Source organism: Lonchura striata, chromosome 7, assembly GCF_050655825.1.
Source record: "Lonchura striata isolate lonStrDom1 chromosome 7, ASM5065582v1, whole genome shotgun sequence".
In the NCBI taxonomy this organism is placed as follows: Eukaryota; Metazoa; Chordata; class Aves; order Passeriformes; family Estrildidae; genus Lonchura; species Lonchura striata.
The window spans coordinates 16,477,180-16,498,022 of record NC_140709.1 but is presented as its reverse complement, the minus strand read 5'-3'; the positions used below and the strand labels follow the sequence as shown (position 1 = coordinate 16,498,022).

Here is a 20,843-nt window from a genome sequence, read left to right as displayed (position 1 = left end):
TCCTATAACAATTATATCCAAACTAATTGCATTTAAGTGAAAATTGGATTACTGTGCACAACAGTTATAACTTGCAAAAAGGTCTATATCTCTCACATAACTTTAGTGAAGAAATCAAAGAAGAAAAAGGTGATTCTTTGAAGTCAGTTCAACTGGTGCTTTGGGTCCTTCAGATCTGGTTTCTTAGTGCTGGTTTGTGTGTCTGCTGGTTTCAGAAGATTTCTGTGCAGAGATTTTTCTTTCTTCTGGAGCCTTTTCAGACCCACTAACATTTTTCCTTTATATATGGAGTTTCTTGTGTTTATATGTGCATCATTAATACATTCTGTCTTTACATCTTGTAATTCAAGCACTGAGGTTATAAGATATGTTTCTAGTGTTTCTTTTATGTGCTCAAGTGCTGGAAAAAATAAGGTAAAATTATGGCTTGTGTTACAGACTCAAGTTTCCCACAGCATTCTGTAAAGGGAATTAAGTACCTCCATTATATTCTTCTCTTCTGAGATAATTTAACTAATGTCATGAGAGCTATTCACTGAAATACCAATTTATCTATTTTATTCTAAAAACCTTTCTTTTGATTATTTTATTAAGGTTTGAACAAGCTTTTATCAACAGCATGATCCGCAACATGGCAGAATCTGAGAGAACTTATTTTTGGATAGGATTGCAAGACCTTAACAACACAGGAGAATACTTTTGGCTCAGTACAGCAGGAAAGAATCTCTCAGTGAGCTACACAAACTGGAACAAGTACCAGCCACGTGAGTAGTGTGCTGGTAAAAAATGCAGTGGCTTGGAAATAGAAACTGGGGAGGGTGGTCTCTTCTCCACAGCACCAATGGCTTAGAAGGGACTGAAGAGTCCTGGTCCTTTCCTCCCTGCCTGGCCAGGAGAGATGAGAGATAAATTTACAACTGCTGTTGGCTCCAGAACCTGAAGTTGCCCAGTCAGACCCTCCTTACAGACACAGCTAATCCCTGAAATTCTTCTTTTCCCATGATGTGTTTTTCATACATTCCTTTATGAACTATAATACATTTGTTGTATATGTAGTATTTTTTTAAAAAATACGCTCAAAACCCAAACTTGATGTTTTCCCTACATTTCTTCATGAGCACTTCTTTTCAAGGACTTCCTGAGACTCTCAGCAAAAGATCCTAGAAAAGTAATGACTTTTATTCAGTAACAGTCACAGTTTGAAATTAGCATTTTATAGGAAAAATAGGTCAGAGGTTACTGGACATATTTCTGTGAATGTGTGGAGGCTTCTTCTTCTTTACCTTTAGTTTGATCTTGTTTGTTTCATAACAATTCTAAAGAAAATATTCCAAGGAAACAACAGTGAAAAAATTGAACAGTTGTTCAACCTTTGAAACATAAACCACTAAGTAATACATGAAAATAGAGACATGTTTATAAAGATACTCCATTTTAATAATGGCTCTCTGATTTGGACTCTTTACATTTATTGCTTTACTGCTGCATTTTGCAAAAGTAATGTTTTTAATTGCATTTCTTCTCCTGCACTTTGTGAGAGGAGCTGTTTGTCCTGGTTCATTTTACAAGTTCAAGCCAGCCAACAGAGGCTTATAAATTGGCTACTGACTAAAGAATTTGCTAGTTTTGTAAGTTCCTTAAGGTTTTATCCAGAAACTCATGTCAATAAAACAGCCATTTGACCAAAAAAAAAATCATAAAATTCAGATGTTTTATTCTGATATTCAGCACTTATTCCCATGTCTAGGTCATTCTGGAGGATGTGTGGCTATGCGAGGGGAGCACCCTGTTGGTTACTGGGAGGTGAAAAGCTGTAAGAACTTCAGAGCAATGTCATTGTGCAAGCAAAAAGTCAATTCTTATGAAGAGCCTGAACTTACTTTTCAAAAATATTCGAGTTCCTGCTATTTTGGATGGGAGTCAGAACCTAATCTGCTCAACTGCTACAAGGTACATGTCATACTGGCTTTGAGTTTTTCTGATTCTACATCAGCTTAAGGATGTGCTGTTCCTAAAACATTTTTGATGAGGCATTATTTCTTTCACTCAACAAACAAAAATTTCCTGTTACCATCCTGCATTGCATTTAAAAGTGAGAGAAAGTAACAAAAATCAGAGCTATGCTTAGAATATACTTGCCTTTAGCTTGGGAAAACTGTGACTAATATTTGATTTTTATGGGTTTATGAAAAAACTGCTCTCTAAAGTGAACTACATTTATCACAATGTTTATTTTATTGCAGATATTTCACAATGAAAAAGTTCTGATGAGAAGAACATGGGATGAAGCAGAAGCATTATGTCAAGATTTTGGAGCCCATCTTGCTAGTTTTAGCCACATCTATGAAGAGACATATTTAAACAATCTGTTATATACAATTTTTGATAGGTAAGTATCTTTTTAACACCAACAAGATTTATCATAATCATATTAATCTACAATTTACATTATTCCATCCTCTTTACTAGTGTCCAAAGAAGTCCCTAATCTAATGTGAACTTAAAAATGGGTGAAATGCATCAGCAACATTGCAATGTGATTCTTTTTGAAGATGATCTTTGTGGTAAATGTTAAGCAGTTGTTGTGGTCAAGGTGGTGTTTTTGTGAGTTAACATTCTTCATTGAAATTGAGGTTCTACTATTTTAATCCTATTTTAGATGTTTTCATCTTGTAAAACATAATCTAACATTTTAGTGGGAAAGCAAGAGTTTACTTCAACTAAAAAGTTAAGAAATGTATTATGGAATGATATATTGAATTCAAGAAGAAATTAATATGTGTATTTGAACTATTAAAAATTATTTCTGAAATGGCTAAGGAAAAAATGCATGAGAAATGTTATTTTCTTTTTTTTCTGTTATAGAACAGAAGAGAGGCAGTTCTGGATTGGATTTAATAAAAGAAATGCACTTTCTGGAGGGACGTGGCAGTGGTCTGACAGAACACCTGTAACTATCTGTCTACTCTGTATTTCAGTAACCTTTCAGGTCATATCTGAGCATACATTGAACTGAGGCAAAGGCTTTTAGATGTGGGTGACTGCTGTTAATCATGTCAAAAAGTTGTTAGGTTTCATAGTTATTCACTTATTTTTATGAAGAAGTGTGATATGAGTGAGTTGGACAGGACATTGAGAGAACAGGACAATGGACCCAATTATTTGTATTTTACCATCATAATTTAGGCAGTCCTCTAGTTGTTGCTTAGATGTTCTTATCATACACAGATGTCTAAATCTTTCCTTTTTCTCTGTGATGAGGTTTTCAAATGCTACATCTTGGGCTGTCTGTGAAAGAGAATGAATGTGCTGTTTTCAGGTTGTAACTTCGTTTTTGGAGGACAAGTATCTTGAAGATGACTCAAGAAACTGTGGTGTGTTCAAAGTGAACAGAACAGTCTTTCCAGCACACTGCAATGAAAAGCGTGAATGGATATGCAAAATACCAAAAGGTAGAATGTTAATAAACATGTGCTGTCAGTTATACACATTACTTGCAATTCAGTAGAGACAAGCAAAAAAAAAGTAATAATCTTCTTAGCCACCTCTGTAATTCTCACTGATCTTCTGCATGAAATCATGGAAAAGCCAAATGGGTTATTCCACTTACATTTATTGTTCAATTAACAGATCTAATGTGAATAGTCAATTTAAAAACATATAGCAAGATTACCAGTTAGTTGGAAATACTCATTCAAAGTTGTTATTCACAAAACTACTGTAAATATCTTTTTCTGAGTGTAGCAATTATTTTATTTTATTCCACGTTTAACTCCCTTTTTTATCCCTGAACAAGGATAAGAGTATTCTTAATGATTTTTGGTTTGTTTTGGATTTTTTTTGCAGGTGTCAAACCAATGAGTCCAGTTTGGTACACAGCTGGTATGAAAATATTTTCTTTTTTTCATCTTAAAACAATATCACTTGGAAATAAATTTTAAGCCTTTGTTAAAAATAAAATAACTAAAATATTCTAAGTTGAAAATTTACAGTGAGGAACTCTGTAGGAATTATTAGTTACAGATAAATCTGACACTGTTGTTTAGGAATACCAGAGCATCAGATACTGCTCTTGATAGTGCTGCAGTCTCAGGGGATAGAGTATTAGAAAAAAAAACCTCAAACTCATACTCCATTTTTTGTCACCACAAATTGATATGTTAACTATGGTTCTGCTGTTCCTAGTGGCATATTTGTCCTCTGACATGTGGCTGCAGGCAGGCCATGTGGGTAAAAAAAATACAAGAATTGAAATGAGACTTTTTACCCCTGCAAACCACTGACTCTTTTGCTCATTTTCTAGAACTGCCCTGGTCATATTATCAGGGAGCAGAATATCTTTTCCATGTTAGCCCTGCAGAGTGGGAAACCTGTAAGTTTGTCTGTGGCTGGCTTCGTGGTGGATTGGCAATAATAAATTCTTCTGGTGAAGAAACCTTTATTCAAAATAAAATAAGGAAGGTAAGAAAAAGCACCCTTTTAAAAAATAAGCCCTCGGGTGGTAATTGGCTATTTTCTTCTGTATCTTTTAGAGAATCAGTCTGCCTGTTATTCCAGGTAGAATCCAAAAGACATTTTACTTTAGAAATAATGGTCTTGCTGTCTTCATTTCCCATAGCTCTCCCTGAAGTCGTATTTAGCTTAAGAAGTCAATAACATTTCAAATCAATAGAATCAGCTCTACTATTGAGCAGATTGATCAATCTGCCTCAAAAGACCCAAGAGGAGCAAAAGTCAGATTCCTATCCCAAAGCTGGGAAAGTAACTGGGGGCAAAGAGGTGTGTTTCATGTATGGTGTACATCCCTCTCTGCTTCTTCCTCTCTGCCCACCCCTCCCTGGCCATGGTTCCTCCTTGTGACAATGGATTTTTATATGGGGGGAAAAAAGATATTTTCCTCTAAATTTCCTCCTCTGTTTTACAGCAGAATTTCTCTAGAACCTTTCTGATGTAACAAACAGCTTTGAAAGTGAGAAATAGCTTCACAAGCAGATGAATTCCCAAGAAACTGAATCTGTTTCCTTTTAGGTGTTCTCAGTAAAACCAAAATAATGAAAATTTTTTAAATTATTGCAAATATTCTGTCTACCTTAATGAGGACAAAATTCTACAGCTGTAATGTAAAGGGATATTATATTGTAATCTTTAAAATAACATTTGGTTCTGGGTAGAAAAGCTCTTGACCCACACTTATTGTGTACAGGCCTTCTCTGCTTTTAACTTGTAACAGAAAGCATAAATAGAACTGTGTTGTAGTAATATGGGGTCTTTCCGTTTCCAAGGAATTATGTATAATTTTAATCTCCTGTTTAAGTAATAATATATTAAAGCATGATGAAATAGATTTAAACCAAGAGATCAAGGCAGAAAAAGCTTTTAATGAAAAGCAACATAACTGGGTATGCTGTCTTGTCGTCTTCCACATCTACCAGTGACTGTGATGAGATGTAATTACTGCATTACCTGACTCTGAAAATATGACTTTAAAAAATTATATAAATTTTAAAAATATATATTTTATATTTTTATATTTTTCCAACTTAAGATCACTTAAAGTGGATAATCAGAATGCTGCTTTAAAGTAATGTTTTCTTACGTGAGATCTTTTAAAAGTGGATTGATCATTAAATACAGTAGGTATTTCAAAAGTTTATGAGCATTCTGCAGTGAAAAAGCAAAGTTTAGTCTCTTTATGCTGGAAATCAGCTTAACTTCTTAGAAGTTTTGTCTCATAATTCAACATACACAGCTGTTTTAAAGCCTGTTGGGTTTGGCTGAGCTTTCTCAGCATAGCCATGTTTGTCACTTTCCTGTGGAAGTATGACAAAGTATGGCAATCACTAAAATAATACTCAGCAGTCCAAATAGATTTTACATGTGTCATTTGAAAACTTGCTTAAAAATTCCTTAGCATGAAATTTGGAATCACGTTTTTCACTATTTCTTAAAAAACTGTAATATGTAGGCTGAGTGCTGTGATTAGAAGACTTAAACTCAGGGGCCAGGCAAATCCAAATCAGAGAGCATTTCAGAGTCTTTTGTTAGAAATGTGTTTTCTTCATTTGATATTGCTAAATAAGATGTGAGCTGGAGAAATCTTAACTGTAACTCGAAGGATAGTGTGGAAGCACAATACAGGCTGGACTTCAGTTCTTTCTGACAAAAAATAAATGCTTCACAGATACAGGGTGGCTTCTCTAGTGTCCTGCACATTCAGAACTTTTTGTTTTTCCTTCCTAAAGCCCCAAAATTCTGATTGAGTGGCTAACCATGAAGTGAAACCAATTCATAGCTGAAACTAGAATCAACTTGGCAAAGCAGTAACACATGGCTGTTGGAATTACAGTATTTTTATGGCTTTTCAATAAAACTTGGCCTTTTAGAAGCAAAGGTCTAGATCCTTTCATAAGAACAGCAATCAATCTGGAAAGCATCTCTAGAATATGCTGGTATGAACCATACAAATTTAGTAAATGTTCAGAAAGTATTTTGGAAACATCAAGGATCAGCACTATGTTACTGCTTAAAGGAAATACTTGCTTTTGTTTAATTTTAGGAATTGGGGGAAAACAAATTATGGTCTAAGATGACAGTCTTTTCAAACCAGATAGGCTGTAAATTCCTAAAATCTGTAAATTCCTGGGTTCCAGAAGACACATCAGCAATCCTGTGGAAATATGGGAGCTAAATCTTGCTCTACTCAAGTGAATAATCCCACTGAAGTTACATGAATTAACATGGGCAGGATTTAGCACCTGTTCTTCCCATTGGAACCCAATGGAAATGCTACTTGAATACACAATCTGACTTTAGGAGTTTGTTAATGCATTGGTAGAAGGGCAACAACACCTAAACACATGGCAAAACATTTCTTTTATAGCTGTCGACTAGTGATGTTCACTGGTGGATCGGATTGCACGCAGAAAACCTCAGTGATGAGTTCCGGTAAGAGCCCGTGTGTGCCACAGTGCTGTGAGCTGTGCTTGGCATGCCCTGTCCCAGTATGGTGAGCCAAAGCCGTTTGGTGACTGAGTGGGCTATTCAGGAGACAATTTCAATTCTCATGTAAATATCATTCAGAATAATATTGCTCTTAGTTTATCTCCACATTGCAGTATTCCTTCTGATAGGGTTGTAAAAGACATTTATATTGACCTTGGTCACAGTGATTGTTTGTTTACTTTCTTCTCCCTTGCATCTCCTTTTGAATCCTTTAATGGAGGGTGTAATTTCAGGTAAGGATAGGAAAAAGTGGAACTTCATTCTTAATGTTTCTATGCAGCTGGTTAGATGAATCACCAGTAACGTACCAGAACTGGGATGAAGGGAGGGAAAGAGATCTGCAGAAACCTGGGAAAAGATGTGGCTTCGTTTCATCACAAACAGGTTTCTTTTATATTTCCTTTTGCTGAAGTAATTGTAACTTGATTCTGTTGTTGGCCAAAGGGTTTATATTTTTTTCATTGCTTTTGAGAAATGCAATCCATATTAAAGTCCTGTTCCATGGTTATAATTTGCATGATTGCTTCTGTGATTAAAGAAGGAATAGTGAAATATCATTAACATGCTCAGATTTTAGGTTTTAAAAGTATATTAATAGTTACAGCTCTCTAATGTCAAAATACAAAGATTTCAGTGATATTGATACCTCAGTTTTAACTGGGTTTTTATGTGGAACAGCAATAATGTTAATGCATTGCTGGGGTTCACAGTTTTCTCATAACCAAATGACCCACATGGACTTAGCAACAATTTTTCCTACATCTATAAACTGTTTTTCTATCAGCATATGACTTTTAAGTACTCAGGTTTCTACCTTATTTTTGATCCCATAGCCTATCTGCTGAGGAATTTTTGGGGTGCTATAATTTTGGTGCTAGCCTTTCAATCATGGCAAAGTTCTGTATTTTACTAGGGTATTAAAAAATGTTTCAGTGCTGCTGGTTTACTGACTTGTATAATTTCCCAGTGTCTGTTTTCTGATGATATGCAAGTCATATGATAAAGTAAACAGGTCAGGGTCCAAGGAAAATAGAAATAGCCAGCTTTGTATTTGTGAGAAGAACTAAAAAAGATGAATGCAGCTGCAGTCTTGTAATCCCAGGCTCAAAAGTCAAACCTGAAAAAACACAAAACCTTCTTTTTCTCCACACATAATCTTGGGGGTTTTGATTCATGACTTATGAGTGCTTGAGTTTGCCATTGCCGTATTTAGTGTCAGATAAAAGGAAGAGATGCCCACCCTCCCCTCTCAGCTGGCAAAAGGTGGGGCCTGGCCAAAAATTTGTTGAGCTTCCTGAAAAGTGTGTTTTCCTCCTAAGCAGGTCAGCATTTCATATCATCACCTGGATCTTGCCAAAAATTTTCAATGTAAGGAAGTCAAACTATTTTATCTGGAAGGCATCCTTTTTTTTTCATAATTTAAAAAAAAATAAATGGTTTTGTAATCATGTGTTATATAACTCAGGGTAGAATCATAAACTAAACTGGAAATAAAAGGATGTGTCCATAGACCATCAAATCCACTGTAATGCAGTATGCCCAAATGTATTTGATGTAACATCTCTTTTTACTCAAACACTAAGCAAAATCAAAGCTATTTAAGAAAAAAATTCTTTCCAGTTCTCAAACCAACACTGAACTGTGATTTTTCTTTTTGCTCAGGACTCTGGGGTGATGAAAACTGTACTGTTTCCCTTCCCTGTATTTGTAAACGTAGAATTCCAAAGAAGATAGAGAAGGAGATTCCAAAAGACCCAAACCAACGAGGAGCATGTCCCAAAGGCTGGTTGCACTTTGGATTCAAAGTAAAACCATTTTTTATGCTGTTTTGTTGTTCGAAATGCATTCCATATGTAGGACAGAAATTGTACTTAAGGATTACTTAATATTTGAAGATTTTCTTGCTTTTTGGGAACAGGGCTCTTAGGTTTATAACCACTGACATGGTGACACCAGGATTTAGTGCTGTTAAGTAGCTGCCCACACTTTAAGAAGTTGTCTTAACAAGATGTTAAAATTTTTACTTTGGTTTCAGGGAGTAAATACTCATGTATGCTAAAGCTATGCAATTGTATTTGTGCCTTTGCCATAAAAAGCCTGCTTCATTCTCTCTTCCACCTATGACAATTCCAAGAGTCTTTTATGATCTCAAAAGAGGTCTCTAACCCCTTGATGTGCTAAATGGATCCCTAATTGCTGCTGTCCTCTGAAACATGCTGTTTCAAATGAGCTTCATTAAAGATAATTATAAGCCAAAGTGAACTTGCAGTTGAGGGTCAAAAGGTAACTATTTCATCTGGCTTCTCTTAAATGCCTAAGTTCCTTAATAGCAACATGCATTAAGGTGGCTGAATTTATCCCAGTGCTAATTTATCCCACTGCTCACTGCAGTGACTGCAAGGATAAATTTAACCTCAATTGTTTGCCTTCAAACAACTGATTTGAATGCAGTCCAGATCATATCTGAAAACTAATACTGAGCATGCCGTAGATGTCCATGGCAGGACAGAAACCAGTGGAACACTTAACATCCAGTAACAGTATGTGAAGTGTTTTAGTGACCACTCTTAGTGATTGATGAAAGGCTGGAGGAAAGCAAACAAAGCAAGTCTGTTTGATTGGGTTTTTGTTTTTTCTTTTGAAACAGTGCTTTTTAATACAAATTCCAAAGGATCCAGAACATCTGAGAAACTGGTACTCTGCACAGGAATTCTGTAGTAATTATGGTGGATCACTTGCTATCCTGGAAGATGAACTGGAGCAAGGTAGAGTGCTGAAAATATTGTTAAACAAATAGCATGTCATCTTCATTAGGATGCTGTAGTAAAGTTTAATCTTGGATACAGATTTAGGAAAGAAGATTATTCAGCCCTTACCCATGGTTCCACTGCTTCAAACACATTAAAGTTTCTCAGTTTGCCAAAATTTAAATGTTCACTGAGATATATCACAGATATATTTTAAGGAATAATTTCAAATTCTTTTGTGCTTACCATGCTTTAAAAATACTCTCAAAAATGGAATACCCATATAAAAATTTTCAATTTAAAATTTCTACCTTATTATCTAATTTTTATCTTTTAGTAGTACTTAAAGTCTTATCTGTAGTATAGCACCAGGCTGGAACTGTCAGAGAAATAAATGCCAGCAAATTTGAAAATACTTATGAACAAAAACGTGTAGTTGAATTTTACACACACTTGTAAACCCACTTATTTGGATGTGGGAGGAATCTCACTGGCTATCTTTAGTTAAGAAATCTTCAGGTAAAACTAGGAAAAGATTCTCCAGTCGGACTGTATAGTGGTTAGACTGGTATTATTAGCTAATGGACTAGATCCTAACCCATTTGAAATTAATCCATTTAACTGAATTTATAGTTGAAACACCACTCATTCTTATTTTCTAGTAACTGGGTAACATAATTGATTGGAAATTATTTTTTCAATGCTTTAGTGTGTTGTAAGAGACTTCATCTATCCCTAAATGCTTACTGGTTTATTTTATTTTGTTTCTGTTTTATTTTCAAGCTTTCATAACAATGAATCTATATGGGTGGAAAAGAAGTGTTTGGATAGGTTTCCAGAGTGACGACTATGAAAAATGGTTGAATGAAAATCCTCAGATGTATTCTAATTGGTCACCAGTTGAATTAGTGGATGTGAGTATTTTCAGGGGGGTTGTGACAGTGAGAAGTTGGTTTTATCCATAAAAATTATGACTTCTATAAGACAGGGCCAAAGTTGCTACAGCAGTTCAGGCTGCTCTTAATTTTTGCAACTTCAGAGAACTGTAGGTACAGATTTACAGGCACAACTAGAAGTAGCAAACAAGGCACCATTGAGACAGACATTCACATAATTTGTGGCTCTGCTCACATTCTCTTCACAGCTGGTTTTAAGCAGAAAACTTGGAATCGTGGTTAGCATTAGATGCTTGGTCTGAGCGAAGTTTAGGAACAAGATTATTAATTTCCTATTTTAATACATTGTTAGTTCTAATTGGGGTTAGCATTTTGGTTTGTTCACTGAAAGCTTGTGACTTTTTAATTATGAGTTTATTGTTTCAAATTGTATTTGTGGGACTGTTCATTGTTCTACCTAAATGTTTGTTATAGAGGCTTTGAAATTATTATTCTCCTAAATTTAATTTAATAATTATGTATTGTTTTACATGGTGTATATTTAAATTAATATAAGGTTCTGTGTTGATTGCAGAGACAGCATTTTAACATTCAAGATCAACTTCCATTGTGTACATTGGTATCAAATAACCCTAATTTTTATTTTACGGGAAAATGGTACTTAGAAAACTGTCAGAAAAATTATGGGTTTGTCTGCCAAAAGACTCAGGGTAAGGTTTTGTCTTGTTTAGCTTCTCTTCTCTTTTCTTAATATATGGAATTTGTCTTACTTTGTTTTTATCTAGAAGCAGCTTTTTATAAGTGTCTCTAAAACAAGAAACATAAAAGATTCCTAAGACAGTTTGCTGTTTAGACAGACTAGCTCTACACTAATAAATCAGTAGCTGGGGTGCAGAAGTAATTACTAAAAGATATTCTTTTATTAACTTTTCCTCCTAACTTTGAGCATTCTGTAAAGTATATTTGAATTAGAAATAGACATGAAATTTCATATTTTCTCTCATGGCTGCTGAGTAACCATGAAAGGCTAAATTGAGGGTGATTTTGATGAAAATATTATTTAGGGTGGGGGGTTGTAACTTGCAGTGTTAGATCAGAAGAGACTCTAGCAAATACATTTTTCTGAACACTGTGGACCTGACTGGCTTATTGACTAGAGCTTGGCTTCTCTTGTCTAGTACCACACTTCTCCAATTCTGGTACCATAAAGTTCCCTTGCCAGAAGCATGAAGTGTTTGGGAGGAACATGGTTCGTTGTGTTTCCTCAAGCCATGTTCCGGTGCTGCCTCTGGGCTGGGGGCTGGGGGCAGCTCTGGAGCCCTGCCAGGGCAGCCCCTCTGCCAGCAGGACACGGCCAGGACACGGCACCCAAACAGGGCAGCAGCACATTGGTGACCCTGAGGCCAAGCTGGCATCTGAGCCTGTGGGGAGCCTCCTTGGCAGCTGCCTCTACTGTAAGGGTGGTTTTGTATGGCTCAGCTCTATATTGTATTATCACCCCTACGTTTAACCCTAAAATGCAGAGACAACACTCTGCTGCTGCTGCCTGGGAGGGGAGGCACAACCAGCTGGCAAGCAGAACAAGTACCAGCTTTGGGCCGTGCTTATGTGTCACTCAAGCAGAGCATAGCTGAATTTTACATCATTTATTGGGAACTGCAGTTGTGGGAAGGGCTGGAGTGATCCTGTACACAGTGCAGAAAAGAAATGTACTTTCATGCTGGTTTGTTTCAGTTACATCCCAAACGTTTGTATTTTAACCCCTTGCTGCTGCTTGAGACAGATGGAGGAGGCGTGGAAAGGCAGGAAGGAAAACAGTTGCCTTACGGTGCCCGGGATTCTGGCGAGGGCTTGGGCTGCAGAGGGTGCTCAGGATCCTACCCACGTTTCTCAGCTGTGTCACTGAAAGTCAGGAATAAAACTCTCCAACACTGTAATTACAGTGTTAGAAAGCTGCATTATTTTATTTCGGCACCAGGCTTGTAAGGAAGATCTTCTCCCATTCCATGCCCTGCAGCCAGGCAACAGACTAGTTGAAATCTGTGAAACTTATACATATTCATTACATTTCCCCAAACTCATACATATATGCTAAATGTTCTATGAATTCTTTTGCATATTTAAATCACTTCTTGGGGCTTGTATTATATTACATTAGAGTAGGGGTCTTTTGAGGGTCTCTGGTGGCCATTTGGGGAATATCCCATTTCTCTAATTATCCTTGTTTGGTCATAGCCCTCCAAAAAAGTTTGTTTTCTCTGAATGAATCCCAGTGATGTGGCCTGGTCAAGATACACCTTCGTATAATCGCTTGCCCATGTTAATAGGAGACCAAGCACTGTCAGTAAAAGCTAAAGGAATTCACAAGGTTTAAACACTATTTGTTACAATTGAAAATTTTCCCAGCAGGGATGTGGATCTGAGAGCTGCTCATGGGCCTGGCTGTAATGCAGCTTGGCACTGCCCCATGCACAGCAGAGTGCTCCTGGGTTAAATGGATCATCCTTCCTCCCCATTGGGACACCCATGGCACTATCCCAAATTATCAGGCAGTTCAGTTTGCTAATTCAGCAGAAAACTTCCCAGTATTTTCTCACTTCCTGCTTTATTTATTTATTTTTGTCTAATTACTGTCATTTTCTGCAGCTTTTTACAGGCTGTGTCAGCTTTGTGCAGGGTCAGGCAAACACCAGACCAAGGAATTTGCAGCAGGAAGAGCAGAGAAGCAACGAAGGGAGTAGTGAGACAGCCTCTTGCTGGCAGTAGTGAACTGCTAAATTTGCTCAAATGTCCAAACAGATGTGTCAGTTCCTGGAAAGATGAGCTGGTGCTTTGCTTCTGCCATCCTGCCTGCATTCCATTTCCCCTTTTTTGAATTATTTTCTGAAGGAGACTAAAATGAAAGAAAGCAGCAGGGGATTTGAACTGAGCTCTCCTTTTAAAATTCCACAGTACCTTCCTAAAACCAAGGAGTTTTCAATATTTAAATTTGTTTGTAACAATAGTTCTTATTTTTTTAGAAGCTGCTCAGCTGTGATCAAGTTCTCTGTTTTAAAAATAAGTTCTTTTACTTTCCTGTTTGTAACAGACACATCCAGACATTTTATCAATGCATCTGATATGTATCCTGTGCCAGATACTTTAGAATATGGAAACAGAATGTATAAACTACTCAGTGGGAATTTTACATGGTCTTCAGCATTGCAAGCCTGCATGGCAAACAGTGCAGAGCTGGTGAGCATTACAGACCAGTACCACCAGGCCTTCCTCACCATCATGGTCAACCGCCTGGGATACAGCCACTGGATCGGGCTCTTCACTTCCGACGTACGTAGGAGGCTCCCGACTGTCAGTGTGATGCTGCAAAGCAGATCTGCCAGTTACAAGCTAGTGAGCTGTGTCATTGATTTGAAGTCACAGAAAGTTTGCATCTAGAGATGAAACACTGGAAAATTTGAGCCTTAAACTTGCCTTTTTTTTTTTTTTTTTTTTTTTTAACATAATGTGTAAGTTCAGTGACAGCCAGTTTGGTACAAAGACTACTGAAAACTAAATGCCATAGAAAACTTTTAAAAACATAGGAGAAAAAAATCTCTTGTAATGTTGGTGTTGAAATTTCATTGCTTCATTCGTAGTAGCCCAATGGCCTAAATAACTGCCTGCTGAAAACAGAAAATTAGATGTAGCTTGTAGTCTCCCAAAAGTGAGTTAGGAGGATCCTTGGCCCTGCCTTTTGATGATCCATGCAGGGCCTTTAGCAAATTAAGACATTCTGTAATTCTAGTGAGGATGCCACCAAAAGAAGATTAACTTGGGTGGTACTAAATTATATTAGAAAAATAACCTGAAATTTGTTTTGGCAGAATGGGCTTAACTTTGAGTGGTCGGATGGGACCAGGTCTTTGTTTACCTTCTGGGAAGATGACGAGTCTCAGGCCTTTGGAAGTTGTGTTTACATTGATACATCAGGGCACTGGAAAAGTGCAAATTGTGAACAACCTCTGCAAGGAGCAGTTTGCCATGTGCCATCTAGTAAGTCAGTCAAAGTTTATATTAAATCTTTGATCTGCAAATGTGGGTACTGAGGGTGGAAATATGTGAAAGGAGGTTAATTGGCTAGAGGTTAAGCAATGTTAGGCAAGGGTGACTATTATTTAAAACTGAAGTGTATTTCTCTGTATTTCCTATTTATAAAACCGTTTTTTTTCCAATAAAATATTGGCCATCAGGTCTGATCTGTAGGAGAATGGAAAGAGAATTTTCATAATCGAAAAGAAACAGGAAAATTATCTAATGTGTCTCTTCAGTGAACACTATATTATCTGTGAAAAATGAGGATTGCTAATGACCTAGCTCAAATGGAAATAAATCCAGTTTGTTGAAATTAATTGTGGGGTGGGAGAAGGGAAGCATTTAGAGCAAAGTGAAAAAAGTTATCATATCTTCACTGATGAACACATCAAATATTGTGCAATTTTTTTTTTAGTAAAGGTAAGAATATTTTTCTGTATCCTAAAATATGTTTTCTGCAATGCTCCATCAGTCACCTGGGCTTCAGTTAAATCCAGAATTCAGGTCAGGAACTCCATTCAGTGCCAGACCGTAGGGTCTTGTGGCAGCATCCAATTCTTAAAATAGCTGCCATTCAGTGGTGTTTGTCACTTGAGCCCCTGGTTAGTTCATGCACATCACTATCAGTAACATTGTCCTGATCCTGCTGTTGTAATCCAGCAAGGTTTTTGATCAGAAATAAAACCAGCTGTACTCATTTAATACAAATATATGCAACTGCTAGATTTTCACTTTGAAAAAAGAGGCATAACACAATAACATGCTATTAGCATTACTCCAAAACACTGTGTGGAATGTTATATTAATGTGTATTTTGTTGTGCCAATAAAGCTGTGCTGTTACTTCTATCACAGAAAAGAAACTCAATGCCTATAAAGGCTTATGTTCAGAAAAAACTGTACCCTGGATCAAATTCAAAAACAGTTGCTACAGCTTTTCCACAGTTCTGCAGGGCATGAGTTTTGATACAGCATATGAGGTCTGCAAAAATCAAGGTAAGTGATTATTTTGTAGCTACCAAATGTCATTGTGATATCTTAAATCAATATTTATTTTCTGAAATGACTGAAATCATGGCATATGTTTTCTCTGTTTCAAGATAACGATAGTGGAACTCATAAGCCAACTATGAAATTGGAGACAGCATGCATCAAAAAAATGTTCCTTTCAATGTGAAAATACTGGTTTCTACAATAAAACAGAACACGAACATTTTTCCCTTCAAATTTGTTTTGAAGTCATGTGAGAACAGTTTTGTATCTGCTTGGGTAGTTTCACAATTATTACAAATTTAAGAACTTATAATGTATAACCAGACTTTTCAAGCTCTTCAATTAAGATTCATAATGTTAACTTTTTGAAATACATTGCTAAGTTTGAATGGCATGGATTGCTTGAAAATTTGTTCTGTGTTTAATTTGAAGGATCAAATCTTCTGACTATTCAAGATGAAGATGAAAATGCCTTCATTTTGGAAGAATTACACAGTTTTGGTTATTCTGTACAAATGGTTTGGTTGAACATTCTGCTTGTTACAGACAGTAAGTTTGGGGAAGAATAGAGTTGCATGTAAGAATCTGGTTTGGGTGTTGGTTATTTTCCAAAAACAATTTTCAATAACCATTTTTCAAAACATTTTGGCCTTCTGAGATTTTGTCCACTGATTTCTGCCTGTTTATGCTGTAGTAAAACTAGTGAGGCTTTCTGCAATGGTTACCAATATTCTGAATACTCAATATGCATGCATGTATGTAAATGCCTTTTCTTCCTTCTTAAAGATACACTACAGATTGTCTTCTGTGTTAACTACATAGGACATTTTTAAATCCTTCAAGAAAAATAGTTATAGAGTGTCCAAACAGACAAAATCCTGGTATTCTGTAATATTGTATTTTTCATGTGAGGGTAAATCTAGCTGAAACAGAAATATTTCTCAAAATACTATTCTATTTTGTAATAATTTTTGACTTCTGCCCATAGATGAGACAATCTCCTGGTTTGATGGGTCTCCTTTAAATTATTCTAACTGGGGTATCAGAGAGCCTGAATTTGATAATCTCAAAGGGAATTTCTGCATCAGCTTGAGGACCACAGATGGAGTCTGGCAATTATCTCCCTGCAGAGAAAAAAAGGGTTTTGTATGTAAAATGGATGCAGGTATGTGCTTCCATAAAAGAAGGCAATTTTGGCCTCAAACCATTGTTTTACTTGTTCCTTGTTACTTGTTTACTTGGTGTCAATTTTCATTTTGTTAATTGTGTTCCTTGGCATTGGGGAAAAAAATACCTCTAAAAGCCCCAGGCAGCTGGGGTGACCTCTGTTTGGGGAACCCAGGCAGCCACTGCTGGCTGCAGGAGCCTTCCTGTGGCATCAGGGTGACCTCCACATCCCCTGTGGGGAGGGCAGGTCTGGCCTGGCAGAGCTGTGCAGGCACCACAGCAGTAGAAATGGGGGCCTGTGAGAGAGATCAAGTGTTTCCAGAGCCCACACAAAATCCCTCAGTCACTGCTGGAGCCACTAACTAGGCTGATCTGCCTCTGCATGGTTCTGTTCATGAATTTGTGCTTTAAAAGTGGGTAAATACTGCTGTTCATCCTTACACAAATGCCAGTTAATATATTCCACCAAATTAAAGGGATTTTAAATAATATACTAGATTATGTTTAACTTGGCCAGTTGGAATAACATTGACATGAGTCAAATTAAACAAAGAATAGCTTATTCTTGTTGGTTTTAGGTAGATTGTCTTCTCAATATTAATTTTAAAGTGAATATACTTAATAACCTCTGTGGGTCATTTTGTGACTGTTCTGGGTTTTATTTCAGATATTGATACAACAGAATCCTCTGAAAAAGGTAAACTGTGTACTTTTTTTTATAAGGAATAATATACATTTTGAGCTGATATTTTGTGAGAAAATATTTTTCACTGTTAAACCTGTAATTTGAAATATGTGACATATAAGGAGTAGTAATGTTTTCCTTAAAGGAGCTATATGTTTATATTTCAAATTACTTATAATTGTAGCTATATTTGCTTAAGAACAATTTCTGTTCTTCCCTTTCAGCATCATATGGTGGGCTTGTAGCTCTGGCTGTTCTTGTGACATTGGTGATGTTGGCTGCCATTTCACTTTTCCTGTGGTGCCTGCACAAGGAGAATAACCAACTTTTCCGCAGGATACTGTGGGTCAGAAACGCTTATTTGCCACAGATTAATGCTGACAGTCCTTCTTTGGAAGAAAGCATCCTCATTTCTGACTTTGAGAGAAGTGAGAATAATTAATTGATCAGAAGTAGCAAGGGGTCTTCTCTTCTGTGTGAAACTTCACAGCCTACAGTGGTTTTCTCATTCTTGGAAGTCCCTCGGGATGCCCATATTCTGAGAAACCCTCGTGGCCATCAGTGTCAATGCTGGAGGAGCTCTCTACCCTGGAGAGCTTTTGCTTTGTGGCAGGATGAGGTGAGGATGTAAGGCAGAGCCATGGAGAAATGTTCTTCTCTGGGACAAGCCAGGAATTGAAAATACAGACAATAAATGTCCAACCACTCGCTTGGAGCAGACATGTTCGAGGTCCCAGAGCAGTGGGCATTTTCATGCAACTTTTTCCTTTGGGAATGTTTGGGCCTTTGTGTTTTGTTTTTATACTTTGCAGAATTTAGGAACTCTGAAATCTATTCCAAGGATTATGGGGAAGATTTTTTTTTTTTCTTCTGGCAAAATGAACAGTTATTTTTCAGACAATAGATTCTTGCCACATTGATTTCCAAGCTTACAGGAAGATGAAGTCACTCATGACTTGGGACTGCTAGAGTTTTGGTAGTTTGGCCTGTGATGCCTAGTCCATGTTACAAAATAAATTGATCTAGAAACATAGTGGCATATAGGCTTTGTCATCCCAAATTTGTTATATTTATTTGAGATGCATCCAGCATCCTATTAAATATTTAGCTATGTCATCTCTCACCTAGATAATTTCAGACATGGAATCCCATCATCCTTCATTAAAAACATTTTCAGGCAATATCTGTTTGAAGAAAAAACCCTGTTGTAAATCCTCCTGAAGGAATGGAACAAATGGCCTTACTGTTCATCTGCAGTGTTCCTGTGAGCAGTATTTGTGGACACTCTGCTGAGACCCTGCTCTCCAAAGCTAGGGGTGACATGTGGGGGAGCCACAGTGCTGTTCCCCAAGGGTGCTAGTCCTCTGAGCCCATGTAGCAGATGCTTTCCCTTTCAGTGTTTGTGCCAAGGTGCTAAGAAAGAAGATGAATTTTGCTGACCCCTTGCTCTGCAGGCTGATGGTTGTGAAGGAACCAGCTCAGGTCTCTGTGCTGTCTCAGTGGCAGCAGCCCAGGACAGAAATGTTTACTCTCTGGGATTCCCACCAACCAGGCCTCCACACACCTCTCTGAAAACACCTGGGAGCTTTTTTTATTTTTTTTTTTAATTGCAGTGTGGAAAAACAAATGCTTAGCGATGGTTATTACTTCACGGTGGATTTAGTGTAATTTCCACCATCTCTAAAAGCTGCTGCATTTGTTGTTCTAGTTCTCAGTTTCCTTGTTTTAAGGTGACTCATTCTAAAAGTTTTGCAAGAGCTCTGAGATGGAGGTATGTTCGTCAGACTTAAGCAAGCAGCCAAGGCTGACTGAAATGTTTTTACACAGTATTTGTGCACATGGACAGGAATGTATGACTCCCTTTTGGCTAGATTTCACATGGCCAAAAATTGCCTGTTCATGCCATAATTATGTAGGGCTATTTTTAAAAATTATTTCATACATAGAATATTTCTGTGTTGGTTTACAGAACTGGTTTACTTTTTTTTGATGACTTCTAAGGTTGTAGCTATCACAAGTTCTTAATCTGAAATTTTTCTGTCATATAAAATATAAATAGCTTTTCTGTGTACATTCTGTCTAGCATTGTGATCCCATACATTAATCTTCAGTAATATTTTTTAAGTTTTGTTTTAGTCCTCTAGATTTTTCTACGGGACTGTTTTTATTTGCAGTCCATTATTAGAGTTTGTTGACTGCAACCTTTGAGTACAATTGCCAGATAATCCGTTATTTGTATGTATTAATTGTGATAGCTTTTTACCACCAAAAGAAAAGAAAAAAAGCTTATGACCTCTTCTTTACCCATGACTATGTCACCTATTCAAACTAGAGCTGGAGGCACTTAAACCAATAAACCCCCTTCATCACGTTCACTGAGAAGTGTGCAAATGCTGCCTTCTTACAGTACAGCAAGCAGAGTGGTTTGCAGGGTGATTTTTGTTTGCAGGACTAAGCTGTGTCATCTCTGAGGACATGTGTTTATTGGGCTACAGTGTTGATAGTTATACAGACTGGTCAGATTTTGATGTGGTTAATGAAGCTGCATTTTTTCACAAAACTTGACATAGATGTTTTATCAATTTTCCTTGAGGTATGTTTTATTCCTTAAAATATATCTGAAGGATAATGGCATAATCAATAAACCTAACCTCAAAATAGTGATTGTTGATTAACATTGATGTAGGTGAGCTTGTTTTAAAGAAAAAAAAGTCCAAGCAGTGTTTTCTTCCTACTTTGAAATGGTTTTGAAGGAGCAGACCCTTGGATATTTATTTTTAAATCTTTCATAATTTAACTTTTTTATAATTACAGATATTATTCACTCAAGAATACTATCTTCCTTCTGGATTTTGTTATCAATGGCTTTCAATTGTTTTCCCTTAATCAGAGGTCTTCTATACTATCCCTGATCAGAGTATGTGGTGACAGTGGTTTTATTGCTGACCTTGATGACATTGGCAGTGAGATTCTATGTATTATTTCAACTGGAAAATTAAAGCGTGACTAATAGTTTTCTGTGCTGTAATTTTTCTTGAATCTTTCTCCAGCTTTACTAAGAAGAGAGGCTTTAGTGTCTCACAAGAGCAGTGCCCAGGCTTTGCCCTGGCTCATCCTGTGTGAGGATAGCTGGCTCCAGCCTCCTTTCAGGCTGAGACTGGACTAGACCTGGGCACTGCCCAGGATCTCCACACACAGGGTGCTCTGAGCATTTCCCAGGGCATGGATGAGGATACCCCAGAACGTGTGTGCAAGAGGTGCTGGAAGGAGGTGGGAGTCAGAG

At 37.0% G+C, this 20,843-nt stretch overlaps 1 protein-coding gene across 2 annotated transcripts in view; it reads left to right on the top strand.

The window, feature by feature from the left end:
* The window catches only part of PLA2R1 (phospholipase A2 receptor 1), a 34,992-nt gene extending 16,251 nt beyond the window's left edge, over positions 1–18,741 (top strand). For both annotated transcript variants that reach the window (XM_021526279.4, XM_085585047.1), the window contains exons 11-30: positions 595–764; positions 1,748–1,950; positions 2,244–2,389; positions 2,866–2,950; positions 3,320–3,452; positions 3,847–3,882; positions 4,304–4,461; positions 6,881–6,945; positions 7,283–7,386; positions 8,665–8,807; positions 9,650–9,767; positions 10,533–10,663; positions 11,220–11,355; positions 13,734–13,972; positions 14,509–14,677; positions 15,571–15,711; positions 16,141–16,257; positions 16,697–16,873; positions 17,543–17,572; positions 17,785–18,741. In XM_021526279.4, coding sequence (XP_021381954.3) covers positions 595–764; positions 1,748–1,950; positions 2,244–2,389; positions 2,866–2,950; positions 3,320–3,452; positions 3,847–3,882; positions 4,304–4,461; positions 6,881–6,945; positions 7,283–7,386; positions 8,665–8,807; positions 9,650–9,767; positions 10,533–10,663; positions 11,220–11,355; positions 13,734–13,972; positions 14,509–14,677; positions 15,571–15,711; positions 16,141–16,257; positions 16,697–16,873; positions 17,543–17,572; positions 17,785–18,002 — 2,719 coding nt within the window. In that variant the 3' untranslated portion in view covers positions 18,003–18,741. The remainder of the gene's footprint in view (positions 1–594; positions 765–1,747; positions 1,951–2,243; positions 2,390–2,865; positions 2,951–3,319; positions 3,453–3,846; positions 3,883–4,303; positions 4,462–6,880; positions 6,946–7,282; positions 7,387–8,664; positions 8,808–9,649; positions 9,768–10,532; positions 10,664–11,219; positions 11,356–13,733; positions 13,973–14,508; positions 14,678–15,570; positions 15,712–16,140; positions 16,258–16,696; positions 16,874–17,542; positions 17,573–17,784) is intronic.
* Positions 18,742–20,843: the final 2,102 nt, after the last annotated feature.